Source organism: Portunus trituberculatus, chromosome 18, assembly GCF_017591435.1.
Source record: "Portunus trituberculatus isolate SZX2019 chromosome 18, ASM1759143v1, whole genome shotgun sequence".
NCBI lineage: Eukaryota > Metazoa > Arthropoda > Malacostraca > Decapoda > Portunidae > Portunus > Portunus trituberculatus.
Genome location: NC_059272.1, coordinates 4,992,292 through 5,009,791, shown reverse-complemented (window position 1 = coordinate 5,009,791; position 17,500 = coordinate 4,992,292). Strand labels below are relative to the sequence as shown.

The following is a 17,500-nucleotide window of genomic DNA, read 5'->3' as shown; positions in this document are numbered from 1 at the left end:
ATTTGGGTAGTGGTGCATTCAGACCATAATTCAATACAAGTAAGTTACCAATCAATCACCAGGCAGGCTGACCAGTAGGTGCCACCATGGACAGGTAGAGCCTTCACATATCACAGTGTACGGAAATACACACAGGATTACACTTATTACTTCAGCAAGATATACACCACCCCAAGTAAGAGGATTTGGTGTACACTCATTGACGGATACAATACCACCAAGTGTGCCTCCATGGACCATAGAAGGGATAAATTAGTTGGTATACACAAGTGTACCTCTGCCACTGAGGAGGTGGCCTGAGTTAAGGGGTGCAGGTCAATTGGTCCCTAAGCGAATGGTACTCCAGTCATCTGGTCTACAAGTTGATTGATACTATAGAAAGTTGATCATCAAGTCAGTTGAGACTCAAGACAGTTGGTGCCCAAACTAATTGAGACCCAAGTCAATTGGTTACTGAGCATCTTTGTTCATTCGGTGTGTGTGTGTGTGTGTGTGTGTGTGTGTGTGTGTGTGTGTGTGTGTGAGAGAGAGAGAGAGAGAGAGAGAGAGAGAGAGAGAGAGAGAGAGAGAGAGAGAGAGAGAGATATCAGGTGGTGTGAATTCATGTTGCACCAGCATGAAAAACCATCACCACTGTTACTACTGCTACTACTACTTACTACTGCTACTACTACTACTACTACTACTACTACTGGTGGCTCTATTACTTCTACTACTGCTACTACTGCTGCTACTACTATCAATACTACTAGTGCCACGATTATTACTACTAGTACTACAACAACAACAACTACTACTACTACTTCTACTACTACACTACTAACTACACACCACAACAACAATAATAATAATGATGATACCACTGCAACAACCACAACAACACCACCACACCACAACAACAACACTGCACCACCACTGCCACAACTGCTACTGCTGTTCACCATCGCCACCACTGCAACTGCTGCTGCTGTCACCACACACAACACTACTGCACCACCACCACTACACCACCACTACCTGCTATCACTACCATCGCACAACTGCTGCACCACTGCCACCACACCACTGCTGCTGCAACACCACCACACTGCTGCTGCTGCTGCTGCCACTGCTGCTGCTGCTGCTGCAACATAATATCACCATTATGGTTACTGCCACTCACTACTGCTGCCATTGGTATTGTCTTATAACCACTACTACTGTTAAAACAATAACAACAACAACAACAACAACAACAACAACAACAACAACAACAACAACAACTACTACTACTACTACTACTACTACTACCACCACCACCACTACTACTACTACTACTGCTACTACTACTACTACTGCTACTACTACTACTACTACTACTACCACCACTACTACTACTACTACTACTACTACTACTACTACTGCTGGCTGATGTTTTAAGCTGATTGATATTTCTTTCATTACTTAAATACTGATGTAGCGGTTCATGTTGGAATTCTATTTCATATTATGTTGTGATGTAAAATTATTTATTTATCTCTCATAAGTGCCTCCGGAGCTTGCTCTGAAGTTATATATATATATATATATATATATATATATATATATATATATATATATATATATATATATATATATATATATATATATATATATATATATATAAATTTTTTTCCTATGATCAGCATATTTCTCTTAGTTTATTGTATTATTTTTTTTCTATTATTGTTTTACCAATACCTTGTTATATAATTACGGAAAAATTATATATGTCCCTTTATGATGATATATATCAAATAATTATGATAATAATGTAAACTTTGAATTTAGTATGATAGAAAAAAAAACCTCAGATTCTCATGTCAACATGAGAATCTATTTATCTAAGTATTTCAGTTTTGAACAGTACTGTGCTGCTACAGAACCTCTAGGATATACTGTAACTATGCCAATATTATACTTTTTTTTTATGTCCTGGTCTACAGCGCTTGTAGGTAACTTGAAGAGTATTGGAAGCGCTGTTCAGCTTCCACCCATTAGTGGCGCAGGCAGTTTTATTTATAGTGGTACCCATATTAGGGTCCATATCACCACCCAAGCGCATCTTTGGTGTAACCACCTAGAGCCTGGGTATCATGGTGACATGTAGTCAACTTTAAACCACTCAACAAATCGTAAAGATTCAAGGCCATACTTGGTAGGATTCGAACCTACACGTGGACGTCTGCCCAATCCCACGCTCACCACCTTATCCACAAAAATTTTGACTTATTTGTTTACCTAGGCTTCAAGATGCAATTGCTCTTACGGAAACATGATTACAAGAATCCACTAAGCAACTCTTCCCACTGGACGGTTACACTCCAGCTCACCTTGTCAGAACCAACAGAGAACATGGAGGTATTAGCATCTATACTAGAGATATGATACATGCCGAGCTCCTTAACCAATTTTTGATCATAAATGAAAATATTGAAATGTGTACATCTAAGCTGAATATTGATAATTTTTTCCTTATATTATTTTTGTTATCTATACAGACCACTCAGTAAGCACATTGATGTGAATGAACTCACTGACATCTTGAATGAAATGCTAAGTAATGACATCTTCAGACGTAGGTCCATTCTACCTGGAGATTTTAACGTAAATCTTCATGAACACTCAAAACTCATCTCCCTACTAACATGTATCTTAATACTATGCTAAGCACGTGATTAGTTTCTTCTCATATCTCGACCAACGAGATTTCCAGATAGTCCTGACCTTGGTCAACCTTCATTGATAGGTCATATCTGGACAAATTTTACACCTTCCTCTTTTTCAGGAATCATTCACTACTCTATGTCTGACCACCTTCCTACATTCATCAATATTAATAAAAAATCATTCCTAAATAACAAACACAAGATCACTATTAGAATTTTTAATGATCATAATCACATTTTTCCTCCACTGAGCTACACAAGATAAATTTGGAAGAGATCCTTTCTTTACTAGACACAAATGATAACTTTTACCTTTTCTCTAGTACTATTTATGAGCTACATGATAAGAGTTTTCCTATAAAATCCAAGAATGTAACTACCAAGAGGCTCCAAAACAAGCCTTGCCTCGCAAAAGGAACACTGAAATTAAATAAATATAAATGTGAAGTCTTCAAAATGTATAAACTAGGAACAACTTCATTTAACACTTATAAACATCACAGAAATAACCTAACACATGTTATAAGATCTGCTAAAGCTAATCATTATCGTTAAATATTTTGTAATTTCAGAAATAATGCAAAGAAAATGTGGCAAACAATTGATGAGATCAAGAGGAACACAACAACAAAAATAACATTAAAATTCTTCTGTACAATAACTTTGCTTTAAATTATTTATCTGATGTATCGGAGGCTTTCAGTAACTATTTCTCCAGTATTGCACCTGAACTTGACAGCAAACTACCTCAGTCCAACAGAAACCCCAACCATTATCTCACAGGTAACTAAACTACCCAAACTCTATAGTTCTTCCTATTCTCATCCCTTCTGATGTAAAAGCATCCCCTTGTCTAGCAAAAAGAAGTCCCTAAAGACGGGAACCATGCCCAGAACTGAACAGATGTCTTTTTGGCGCTGGGCAGCGGTTGCGGCTTCACCCCAGCTCGGGGTGCGCGGCGCCCTGCTCAGCACTGGGCATCGCTGGTGCTAGCAAAAAAGCATCAGGTGGCAGTCTTCACGTTCCCGTCTTACGGGTGGCTGAGGGCGCCGTCAGGGGAGTGGCGGAATGTCACAGGACACCAGAAGCTGGACCTCAAGGTGCTGGCGAGGCTGCCCCCGAGGCGCCCCTCAGGGTGCGGGCCTGGACGAGCCGCGGCGTGAGGAGGAACACGCAGGACACGCTTGCAGACCTGCTGGCCACCCCGCGGTCCGGGCCCGCCCACCTCACGCTGCTGCTCCTCTCCAGCAGCGAGGGCGTGCACCTGAGCTGGGGCGTGCAGGAGCCAGAAGCGGACAGCACGGGACCTCTCCTAGAGGATAAGCCCCTACAGGACGTGCCTCTGGAGGAAATGCCTCTGGGAGTACTCGTAAAAGGTGAAGCACCCTTGGCAGGCTATGACGCTGCTTCTCTTACAGCCCCCGTCATGGTGCTGCTGCTTCCGTGGCACCAGTCTCTGCAGGGCGAGGCGGAGGCCTAGACACAGGCTACCTTGATCTGCTGGAAATGGAGGCGCCTCTGGGAAGAGCTGGAGGTCCGGGAAGGCGACATTAACTTCCTGAGCCGCCACATCCTCTTCCTGAGGGAGGAGGAGATGCGCGCTCGGGACGGCGGCTCCTTCCTGGGCAGCGGCGGCAACGGCTGCGCGCGGGTCCTGCTGTGGGGCAGTGCGCCTGTGGTCAGGAAGAAGTTCCACCATGACGGAGCACTGCTGTTCAGGATGCGGGAGGTACGGCTCATGCTGGAGCGCGACGCCTGGCCCTGGGCTTCTAGCTCTTCCTCCTAATCCAGGAGTTTGTCATCGAGCTGTATACAACAAGTTCCTGATGCAGTGCCACGTGCAGGGAGTGCTGCGCTCCCTGGGCATACTGTGCCGCCGCCTGGGGTAGGTGCACGCCCAGGGTGTGGTGCACAACAACCTGAAAGCTGACAACACCACAGGTTCTGGCGGCGTGCATGGTCCCGTGCTGCACGTCATCGACCTGGGGTGGGCGTTCCTCGCAGGGCATGTCGCCTAGGACTTCAGCCTGGAGACGGACAAGGAAGACGACTTTCCCAGGGAAGGGTTAGGCGCTGAGTGCCGCTGGATGCCGCCGAAGGTGAGGGAGCGGCGGCCCGTGTTTGCCTCGGGGGACGTGTACAGCCTGGCCTTCCTGCTGCAGGAGCTCACGGATTCCTGCATCCAGCCCTGGCTGGCGGTGCCCCTGTGGCGGCTGGGGCAGCGATGTGTCCGAGAGGATCTGGGGTGTTGCCCCTGCCTCCGCAAGGTGGTGCGGGCCATCGTGGCGCTGCGGCGGAGGCTGCTGCAGAGCCATCTCCAGGAGACCTTCCACCTGAAGGTGAGGCAGTGAGATACATGTACAGTGCCGCAGGACGCTCACTGCTACTTCCTTCTCTTCTTCCTCCTCATCTCTTCTTCCTCCTCCTCTTCCTCCTCATCTCTTCTTCCTCCTCCTCTTCCTCCTTCTCCTCCTTCTCATCTCTTCCTCTTCCTGACGGAGTAGTGTAATAACTGGTGGTGGTGGTGGTGGTGGTGGTGGTGGTGGTGGTTTAGAAACCACGGTGGTGGTGTAGGGAGCAGTGGTGGTGGAGGGTGGCAAGGTTGGTGGAGGCTGACGTTTAATTTTTGTCCTCCTCCTCCTTCTCCCTCCTCTTTCTTCTTCTTCTGCTCCTCTTCCTCATTTCCTCTTCCTCCTCCTCATATCTCCCCTCCTCTTTCTCCTCCTTCACCTCATCTTCATCTCCTTTTCTTCCTTCTCCTTCTCCTCCTCCTCCTCCTCCTCCTCCTATCTCCCCTCCTCTTTCTTCTCCTCTACCTCATCATCATCTCCTTTTCTTCCTTCTCCTTCTCCTCCTTCTCCTCCTCCTCCTCCTTCTCCTCCTCCTCCTCATCATCATCATCATCTCCTCCTCCTGGCGGAGTGATGGTGGTAGTGGTGGTGGTGGTGGTGGTGGTTAGATGCCTCCAGTGTTGCAGGCATCTTTTTTTTCCATGCATAAATTTTTCCATTCAATTCATGGTCCATGGCACACCTTTACAGTAAGTTCGATAGCCTTTCAGCATAGTAATCCTAGAATTGTTATCATCAAGTTTTCACCTAAGCATCAGCTTCCATTCTCCTTTGAGTCTTGCAATGGTCCATTTGCAAAACAATACTTTGAAGACGGACATGATTCTTGTGGGTTGTGTAGAACTGTCGTGATCCGAGCTGTTGCACGACGTTGCGCAAATCCTCTAGCTACTGGTTACAGATGGTCAAAGGTTTTTTCTACCTTTAATTAACAAAAAATAATATTTATACATAAGATATTCGATACTGAGCCAACAAATGACACTCACAATCCCTTCCATCGCTTTCTCCACTGCAAAACATTACAAATTCCTCTTACAACCATACATAAAGAATTACTTTAACCTCGTATACGAATGCAACAACGTAACTAATCACTGAACATAATTATCTCGTATGCAATACTCAAACTTCCTCTCTTCATCTTTACATTCTCACATCAGAACAAATTCTATTTCAACGTCGTCCACTACTTCATGACGTCATTACAATATCCGAACACTGCTTTATTCATCAGTAAATTTCATATGCAGTTGTCCTGGTACCGCTGGCACCATCAATATGTTCTGGTGTGGTTGAAGAGAAACACCGGGGCCTTTCCCTGTGTTTATTGTAAGATACAAAGCGTATTGAGGCTTGGTAGACTTGGTAGCGAGTAGCCGTGGAGGCTTGAGAAGTAGCCGGTGGCCAGAGCGAGACTTGTGATGATGTAGAAATTACAGTCTAGATACTGGAATGTGACTGTAGACAGTAGACTGTAGAACTAGACTGGCTGTGCAGGACAGGAGAACAAGTCAAAGAGAAGGCAAGCGGATTGCCAGGCGGAGCGTGAGTATGTTCCCGAAGCTGTGTTGGGAGCGACTGAATGCGGCGTCCCGTGGGGTTGAACAATACCCACGGTCGTAGTACATCATACAGTAGAACATTACATTACTCCGCGTTAACAAAGTAGTGTCTATCATACAGTAATTACAATTTTCCCCCTTTCTATCAGTTATCAATATATAAGAAATGACTTTACTTGGTGCATGAATACAAGCTACCAACGTAACACACCACTAAGTATATCACCCTACACATATAAGTACCTTACCTCGTTCACGAAAATGACAACATAACACACCGAAAAATATAATGACAAATCTTGATATATCTTCGCAAGTACTTCACTCAACGAATCTCTTTCTCTTCGTAACTATACATAAGAACTACTTTACCTTCGTACACGAATACACACATATACATTTGTCATGTAACTTATTCGTCAGAGCAACACACATGCACATCCGTATGTAGATGCAAACAAGATCCTTTACTCATGACATGAAAATGCAAGTGTATCACAGCGTCATATTGATCCAAGTACGTACACATAAACACATATACTAAAATAATGCCTAAACATCCTATAATGATTATTCCTCCTTTCTAAATTATCTCAGAGACTGCATTGCAACTTATGGTTCCACTTACTGTTTATATGAGGCACAAAGTGATCATGCCTCCTCGGTTCTACAGCCATGGCGGCCCCGCTCAAAAGCTGTCCGCCCTTCCTGCTTCCTCTCTCGTCCCTGTCTTGTCTCTCTCTCTGCCCCATACCTCTCCAACCCTCCTTCAGAGAATTCAGGGGTTAGTAATGTTACTGCCCGCCCGTAACATACATTACTACCATCACCTCCTCCGCTTGTTACCTCGTTCGCCACCTCTCCGCCTCCCCTTCCACGTCACCGTCTCGTGAACCTTCCACGTCACCGTCTCATGAACCCTCCACGTCACCGTTTCATGAAGCCCCTGTCCCGAAGTTGGATTCACGCGGCCCCTTTCCACTCGACCGGAAGTGTTGAGCCAGCTCTTGGTTTTCTGAAAAGCAAGTTGAGATCCAAGCCTCAACCAGTGAACACAACGCCTCTTGGGTCTACCGTGGGATCAACCATCACCCAGCACTTCACCACTGCGACACCGCATAAATATCACTTCCCCTCGTCCGTGTTTTCCACATTGCCTCCATATAGGATTAGGATTATTGTTAGGTATTAAGTTGGGTTCTTTATTGTTGTATTTATTACTGTGTTATATGTATATGTGTATGTCATTTTCCTGTGTTTCATTTTATATATCTGTGTTTCATGTTTCGTGTTATATCTGTGTCAATTTCATTATGGGTTATTAAAATAGCTTTTTTAAATTGACCCCCTTTTGCATTTCCTCACCAGTTGAACCTGCAGTGTTTTTTTTATTGTTATTGTTCACCGGCTCCCCGATGCCAATCTTACCAGTTTAACCTGTGAACGTAACAAATGGCGACCGTGACAGGACCATTATAACCCATGTTCAGTGTTCCATTTTTCCAGTGACTTTTTTTCTGTGATTCCATTATTTTTTTGTTTATGTGGTGTTGTGACTTTGATGTGTTTTTTTTTTCTGTGACTTACTCTGTGTGTGGTTTGAATTTACCTTTGTGCGATCAAGTGGCTCCTTTTGGGTTAAAACGTGCTTCGTGACTTTCATTGGTATCGCATAACAGTGGTAGAGCAGGAAACCAGGTAGAAAGGCGTGTTCACCGATAGCACTTATCTCTATTTTTTGCACATAGGTAGGTGTGTAATAAGTGCTATCCAAGTGTTGGGATCATCATATGTTCATGCGAACCCTCAATCCCCTCACTTCGCGGATCATTTTTCTCGCTAGTTAGAATCGGCCATTTTAACTAGTCTCTCAGACTAATCCGCCTCCTTATCAATAACAAGTCTCAGTACAATTCGCTCCTCACTCTCAAGTCTCGTAACTAGAGTAATCCGGATCCCTCTTAATGCCGTGACTCTCTAGTTTACCCTCATTAGTGATTGTACTCATAAGTGTTTACTTAAGTATAATCTAGGTAATTTCAAGGTTGCCTTTATTATCACTCTGCCAAGTTCCTCACTTAAGTAATTCGCTTATCATTTTTTTTTTTGTTGTGGTTTAACATCGATTTAATATGGCTTCCGCTCAATTTAACGTTGAAGATTTTTGTGCCGACCCTTCTCTGGAACAACTTAAAGATGCTAATATCAAGAAGGACCAATGGAAGACCATCGCTAAACATTTTGATGTTCCCATCACGTCTCAGATGACTAAAGAGGTCATTAAGAATGTAGTTGTTGAACATCTAGTGCAAGAAGGTCAGTTGCTAGGAAATGCCATAGAAGAGTTAACTCCCATGTCAGCCTCTACGAGGACTATAATACACAGTCCCCAGGAAGAACAGGATAAGAGTAGGATAAGTCAATGGGAAATTGAGAAGCTTAAACTAGAATACCGGATGCATGAAAACAAATGCAACTACAGGCAGAAAAAGAAGCGAAATAAATGCAACTACAGGAAAAACAAATGCAACTACAGACAGAAAAATAAGATAAAGAGAGAGAATTTCAGTTACAACTTAGAAGGCAGGAGAAAGAGTTAGAAATTCAGGAGTTAGCCCTACGAAATGACGCTAAGTTTAGAGGGGAAGAAATAGATATAAAGAAACAGTTAGCAAGCTTTAATCCTGCTATAGCTGCTCCGCTAGTTCCCCCTTTTGATGAATCTGATGTTGACGGGTCATTTCGCGCTTTTGAGAGCATTGCTAATAGGAATAAATGGCCCAAGGATCAGTGGGTGTCTCTCCTTGTCCCTAAGCTAGTAGGAAAAGCTTATAGGGTATACAACGGCCTTAGTGATGAGGTAGAATATGAAGAGATCAAAGGTAACATTCTAGACGCCTACTATATCACTTCTGATGGATACAGACATCAGTTTCGAAAGTATGTGAAACCAGAGTCTCACACCTATGTTGAATTTGCTAGTGAGAAACTAAGACAATTTAAGAAATGGTTAGCCGCCCTTAACATTACCACCTTTTCGGAGTTGCTCAATCTAATGGTCCTGGAAGAATGGAAGAACAAGTTACCCTTTAATATTCTGAGGCATGTGGAAGAACGGGGAGAGAGTGATCTTATGTCTGCCGCTAAAGTGGCTGATGCGTTTGCTTTGTTGATGGGATCCCTGGGTAATAGAGGTCGTGGTTCACTATCTAATGTTAGGTCCTCCTTTGGGGAAGGTTTTGGGGGCGCGGGTGGTAAGCCGACCGGATTCTCGCCAAATGCATATAATTCCCCCTGGTGTACATACTGTAAGAAGCCAGGTCACACGATCCAAAAATGTAGACACCCAAATTGCAAGGCCTCGCAACGTCAACTTTCTTTTATGGCCCCTAAACCTAACACATTTAAGAACAAGAAACCAGTGGCCCTAGCTAACCCTGTCAACTCTCCTCTAGAACTTTATGACTCGTACATGTATCAAGGTAAAGTGTCCCTGACTGATGGTAAAAACAAGGCAATAAATGTCAAGGTTCTGCGTGATACAGGTGCTGCCCAATCCATCTTAAGGGAAGATGTCATCCCTAACATCAAACAGACTTTCAGTGGGGAGAAGGTGATCCTTACAGGTCTCGAATCACAGCTCTCTTATCCCTTGGCTAATATTAGCTAACAGTGCCCGTTCATTTCAGGAGAGGTTGAGGTAGCCATTAAACCTGGTGAACTGCCAGTACCGGGGGTACATCTTGTACTGGGTAATGATCTTGCGGGTAACTTGGCTGTTCCAAACTTAATTGTTCTTGATTCTCCCTTAACAGAAAGTCCCACTAAGACCCTGGAAGAAACATCCCCTCACTTCTTCCCAGTGTGTGCAGTCACCAGGTCTCAGTCCAAGTCCCCTGCCCTTTCACCACCTCCTCCACCAATGATTGCCTCTACTGACAACTTGTACAATAACATCATTTCAAAGGAGAATTTGATTAATGCTCAGGAACAGGATCTCACTTTGGCTAAGATCAGACATGTTGCCAGTGAGACAAAGGATATGTCTAAATTGCCTTGTTTTTATTATCAGGAAGAGGTCCTGATGCGTGCCTACAGACCTCCTGAACTGAAACAACTAGACACCTGGTCAGAAACACATCAAGTTGTCATCCCCTTGTCTGTAAGACCAGCCATTATAGAACTAGCTCATGATGGATTGTCAGGTCATCTAGGCATCCAAAAAACCTACAAGAAGGCTCTTCAACATTTTTTTGGCCAGGAATGAAAAAGGATGTGTCACACTATGTAAAAACATGTCACATATGTCAAATTGTGGGTAAGCCTAACGAACGCCTTGTGCCAGCTCCTCTGACGCCTATTCCAGTTCAGACGGAGCCCTTCGAAAAAATCATTCTAGACTGCGTAGGGCCCTTACCCAAAACCAAACGAGGGAATCAGTATTTGTTAACCCTCATGGATCCCACTACCAGGTACCCTGAAGCATTCCCTCTTAAGAACATCACATCAAAGACCATTGTAAAACATCTAATACATTTTTCACCTCGGTAGGAATTCCAAAACAAATTCAGTCTGACAAGGGTAGCAATTTCACTAGCCATTTTTTCCAACAGATAGAGAATGAGCTAAACATCGACCATGTTACCTCCTCGGCTTACCACCCCCAATCCCAAGGCTGTCTGGAGCGGTTTCACCAAACATTAAAATCCATGATGAAGAAGTATTGCTTGGAGCATCAAGGAGACTGGGATGAAAGTATTTCTTTCCTTCTCTTCGCTTTAAGAGAATCTCCTCAAAATTCTTTAGGTTACTCCCCTTTTGAATTACTCTATGGTAGACAGATCATGGGGCCTCTCAAAATATTAAAGGATCAATGGTTTACTCAAAATACTCCTTCAAGCCCCAGTGTGTCCGACTACATCAGTAACCTTAAGAATAAAATCAGTGAAGTCAGATCTTTTGCTAAATCAAACTTCCTCAAATCTCAAACTAAAATGCAACAGAATTCTCTTCCCAAATCTGTCATGAGAAGTTTCAAACCAGGAGACAAGGTTTTACTTTTTCTCCCACTCCAGGCAATGCTCTTCACAGTAAGTTCATGGGACCTTATGTTGTGGCTCAAAAACTAAGTCCATTAAATTATGTGGCCCACACTCCTGACCGTCGTAAGGATTCCCAACTAGTTCATATTAATCTAATGAAACCTTACCACACCAGAGAACCAGAGGACGACTTGTCTCGCACTGTACCTGTATGTCTGGTAGGGAAGGAGTCTGGTCCTGTGCCCCCCGAGGAAGAGTCCGACATCGAATTCCTCTTCTCGTCACCTAAAGGACGCCCCTCAAACAGCCAAATCATGTCCAACCTTGATGAGGTGTTTCTTTCCTTAACACCTTCACAACAGTCTGATCTTAAAAAGTTATTGCTAGACTTTTCTGAAATCACAGGTGACCTTCCAGGAGTTTGTAATACTATCCAACATGACATAACATTAATATCTAATGACATCAAGCCTATAAGATAACCAGCCTATCGCATTTCACCCATTAAAAGAGACTTGATGAAAAAAGAGGTAGACTATCTGCTCTGTCATCACCTTGCAGAACCTAGTATATCTCCTGGGCTTCTCCTGCCTGTTAACATCTAAGCCAGATGGTAGTAGTCGATTTTGCACCGACTACAGGAAATTAAATGAAATGACGGTGCCAGACTCATACCCATTGCCCTTGATAGAGGACCTTATAGATAGTATAGGAGTAGCCAAATTTGTAACCACTATAGACTTACTTAAAGGTTACTACCAGATTCCCCTCTCGGACGAGGCCCAAATAATATCCGCCTTCATCACCCCCTTCGGACTATACCAGTACACAGTGATGCCCTTTGGCTTGTCTAATGCTCCCGCCACCTTCCAGAGGGCTATAAATTACATCACTCAGGACTTGGAGGGAACATCTGCATATCTGGACGACCTGGTGGTGACTGCGGACGACTGGGCGACACATCTGACCCGTCTTCGGAGGCTGATGGGTCGGTTGCAGGAAGCCGGGCTTACAATCAACCTGGCCAAGTCCACCTTCGGGAAGTCTACGGTGGTCTACCTGGGACATGTGGTGGGGAACGGCAAGGTTCGCCCCAAGAGAGCTAACGTGGAGGCCATCCTTGGCTTCCTGTCCCTACCACCAGGAAAGCTCTCATGAGGTTCTTGGGGATGGCTGGTTTCTACAGAAGATTCTGTAGGAACTTCTCCACCCTGGCCGCCCCCCTGACGGACCTTATCAGCACTTCCGTCCCCTTCCACTGGACCCCGACCTGTGACCAAGCCTTCCAACATCTCAAGGCGTTTCTCCTCGGAACCAGTGGTCTGACGCCGGATCACTCCCGCCCCTTCCATCTACAAGTGGACGTGAGTGGAGTTGGAGTGGGTGCTGTCCTACTACAAACGGACCCTACAAGCGGCATCCTCCATCCCATCGCCTATCACTCCGCCAAGCTGAAAAAACATCAACTCAACTACTCCACCATCGAGAAGGAGGCTCTGGCACTCGTCCTGGCGCTCCAACGTTTTGAGTGCTATCTTCATCCTGGTCCTCAAACTACGGAGGTCTTCACCGATCACAATCCTCTGGCCTTCCTTCACGGCATGAAGAACCGAAACCAACACATTCTTAGGTGGGCCTTGTTAACTCAAGCCTTCAACTTGGAAGTCCACCATATCAAGGGGATGGACAACATCATCGCCGACGCCTTATCAAGATCTCCCGTCTCACCTCCTTCATGAGCCCATTACGGAGTTACTACCATCACCTCCTCCGCTTGTTACCTCGTTCGCCACCTCTCCGCCTCCCCTTCCACGTCACCGTCTCGTGAACCTTCCACGTCACCGTCTCATGAACCCTCCACGTCACCGTTTCATGAAGCCCCGCTACTGTCCCGAAGTTGGATTCACGCGGCCCCTTTCGACTCGACCGGAAGTGTTGAGCCAGCTCTTGGTTTTCTGAAAAGCAAGTTGAGATCCAAGCCTCAACCAGTGAACACAACGCCTCTTGGGTCTACCGTGGGATCAACCATCACCCAGCACTTCACCACTGCGACACCGCATAAGTATCACTTCCCCTCGTCCGTGTTTTCCACATTGCCTCCATATAGGTTTAGGATTATTGTTAGGTATTAAGTTGGGTTCTTTAGTGTTGTATTTATTACTGTGTTATATGTATATGTGTATGTCATTTTCCTGTGTATGGCAGAAGTGTTAAATAGTAAATTCCAGGAGGTCTTTACTAAGGAATCCAGATTTGAAAGACCACAGGGTAATAGAGAGTAACCAATCTTGAAATAAAAAGAATTGATGGAATTAGATGAGGAGAAGGCAATGGGACCGGATGAAGTCTCAGGCAGAATATCAAACGAATGTAGAGAAGAACTAGCAAGTCCTATATACAACATCATAAAATGTTCAATAGAAAATGGAACAGTACCAGTAGAATTGAAAAGAGCTGAGATGGTTCCCATATATATAACAGCGGAAGGAAGGAAGAACCTTTAAATTACAGACCGGTATCACTAACTAGTGTAATATGCAAGATGTGTGAAAGAGTAATATAGAAACAATGGATTGAGTTTCTCGAAGACAACAAATATTATCAAATAGCCAATTTGGTTTTAGAAAAGGTCGCTCGTGTGTAACAAATTTATTGAGTTTCTACTCTAGAAATAGTTGATAAAGTACAAGAGAGAGAGGGATGGATTGACTGTATTTATTTAGATTTAAAAAAAGGGCGTTTGATAAAGTGCCACATGAAAGATTACTATGGAAGTTAGAGGAGAAGGGTGGCTTAAAAGGAAGCACATTGAGATGGATGGAAGATTACTATGGAAGTTAGAGGAGAAGGGTGGCTTAAAAGGAAGCACATTGAGATGGATGGAAAATTACTTGAGGGGGAGAGAAATAAGGACGGTAGTTAAAGATATGAAGTCCAAGTAGAGAGCAGTAGACAGCGGAGTGCCACAGGGGTCAGTATTGGCGACAATACTTTTTCTCATATATATAAACGACATGCCAGAGGGAGTGAACAGCTACATAAATCTGTTTGCGGACGATGCGAAACTGTGCAGAGTCATAAAACAAAAAGAGGATTGTGAAATACTGCAGGAAGACTTAAAACAAGATCTGGAAATGGAGTAAAAAATGGGAGATGGAATTCAATGTGGACAAAAGCCATGTCATGGAAATGGGAAAAAGTGAAAGACGACCAGTGGGAATCTATAAGATGGGAGATGGAGTAGAACTAGAAAAAATAAAAAAGGAAAAGGACTTGGGAGTGACGATGGAAGAAAACACTCAACCGGTAAGCCATATTGATAGAATTTTCAGAGAGACATATAATTTGCTAAGGAGTACTGGATTAGCATTTCACTACATGGACAAAGAAATGATGAAGAAATTCATAAGTACTAAAATAAGACTTAGATTGGAATATGCAGGAGTTGTGTGGACCCTCCATAAAAAGAAGCACATAAAGAAATTAGAGACTACAAAAAATGGCTACAAGAATGGTTCCAGAATTTAAAGGGATGACATATGAGGAGAGACTAACAGCTATGGATCTACTAACCCTGGAACAGAGAAGAGAGAGAGGGGATCTGATACAAGTTTATAAATTGATTAACGGAATGGATCAAGTGGATAATGAGAAACTAATCCTGAGAGAAGAATATGACACTAAAGGCCGTTCATCCAAAGAATCCAGGCCGAAACTGCTAGTTCGGCTAGCAGCCCTGCCCACCCCCGCCGCCACTAAACCTTCCCGACACTTAAATTTTCTTCAAGTACATATATTTTTCTTCACTTAATTCAACAGATATACAAGTTTATAGCTTGAAGAAAAATAAATGTACTTGAAGAAACTTTAAATGTCGGGAAGGTTTAGTGGCGGGGAGCAGGGCTGCCAACCGAACTAGCAGTTTCGGCCTGGATTCTTTGGATGAACGGACTATAGAAGCACAAGATCGCATAGTAAGAAACTGAGGAAGGGAAGATATCTGAGAGATGTTAAAAAATATAGGAAGTGGTGTCAGCAACGAGTGTGCATAGTTTTAAAGAAAAATTGGATAAGTGTAGATATGGAGACGGGACCACACGAGCATACAGCCCAGGCCCTGTAAAACTACAACTAGGTAAATACAACTAGGTAAACACACACACACACACACACACACACACACACACACACACACACACACACACACACACACCGCGTAGTGTAGCGGTTAGCACGCTCGACTCACAATCGAGAGGGTCCGGGTTCGAGTCCCGGAAAGCGGCGAGGCAAATGGGCAAGCCTCTTAATGTGTAGGCCCCTGTTCACCTAGCAGTAAATAGGTATGGGATGTAACTCGAGGGGTTGTGGCCTCGCTTTCCCGGTGTGTGGAGTGTGTTGTGGTTTCAGTCCTACCCGAAGATCGGTCTATGAGCTCTGAGCTCGCTCCGTAATGGGGAAGACTGGCTGGGTAACCAGTAGGCGACCGTGGTGAATTACACACACACACACACACACACACACACACACACACACACACACACACACACACACACACACACACACAGTATGATGGTGCTGAGTCCGATGGTGGTGGAGGCGGCGAGCGTTGCTTTGACAATGGTTCTCGAAGTGGTCGACATCGACCCCGAGGGTCGATGGGACCATCCAAGTGATCGATGAATATTCAGGGGGTCGAGAGGGGGTCGATGAATAACCGGGGCGACGGTGTATGTTACTGTTGGTGTCGAAGGGACAATTGAAACTTCCATATGGAAATTCTATAATCTACATTATAATTTATAAGACTGAAGAAAATCAGGCACCATTAGGTAAAAAATAAGCAAGTTCTTAAATTCAAACCATAAGTAATAATTTTTCAGTCATTAAGGTTGAGAGGTTTAAGCAGCGCTGGCAACACTACCTTCAACCAACCCTTATTGTCTCACAGCTTCTACTGGCTGTACCAGACAGGCCCCGCACAGAAACGTTGCTGTCCCGCTTCCGTGCTGAGTGAGCGAGCCCCACCCCTCACACGTATTTTTCGCCGTGACTTTGCCTTGCATTCAGTGTACTCTCAGCTCACGTAACTGTTGTCTGTGACTATTGTGACGTGTTGAAAATTGTGTGCAATACACATAATGGCTGCTGTAGCTGCTAAGAAAAAATGCCGCCAATATTCTCAGAAATACTTGCAGTACGGATTCATTACTGCATTAACCAATGAAACCATGCCATTGTGTCTCTTGTGTGAAAAGACTTTCAGTAATGATGCCATGAAGCCTTCAAAGATGAAGGACCACCTTGAAAGGGTTCACTCTGACAAAAAAAACAAAGACCTTGACTATTTCAAGACACTGAAAGAAGAACTCATGGGTCGATCAAATATCAAGACCTTCTTCAAAGCACCCGCCAGTGGTGATACTGAAGGAGGTTTAAAAGCCTCGTACAACATCTCCCTCATGATAGCAAAAAAGGGAAAAGCACACAACGTTGGCGAGGAAATCATAATCCCAGCCATTAAAGAAGTTATAGAAACTGTCATTAAGATAGATTCGAACTCTGTTTTGAAAAATTTACCCTTAAGTAACAGTACGGTGCAAAGAAGAATTGATGAAATGGCTGATAATGTGGAAAAAACTTTGGCATCTGAACTTCAGGATAGAAAATTATCTCTACAACTTGATGAATCTACTTTTGGCACCACTAATCTTCTCATGGCCTATGTGAGGTATTACAGTCGCAGTCAAAAGAACATTATTGATGAATTTTTGTTTGCTAAATATCTCACCGCTGATGAAAAAGGTGAGACAATTTTGCAATGTGTGCAGGAGTATTTTGAAAAGCACAACATACCT

The 17,500-nt window shown here is 44.0% G+C and overlaps 1 protein-coding gene across 1 annotated transcript in view; it reads left to right on the top strand.

The window, feature by feature from the left end:
- Nucleotides 1–16,678: 16,678 nt before the first annotated feature.
- LOC123505743 (SCAN domain-containing protein 3-like) overlaps nucleotides 16,679–17,500 on the top strand; it is a 1,935-nt gene continuing 1,113 nt past the window's right edge. Inside the window, exon 1 of the mRNA XM_045257395.1 lies at nucleotides 16,679–17,447. Within this exon, the coding sequence (XP_045113330.1) occupies nucleotides 16,784–17,447 (664 nt within the window). The 5' untranslated portion in view covers nucleotides 16,679–16,783. The remainder of the gene's footprint in view (nucleotides 17,448–17,500) is intronic.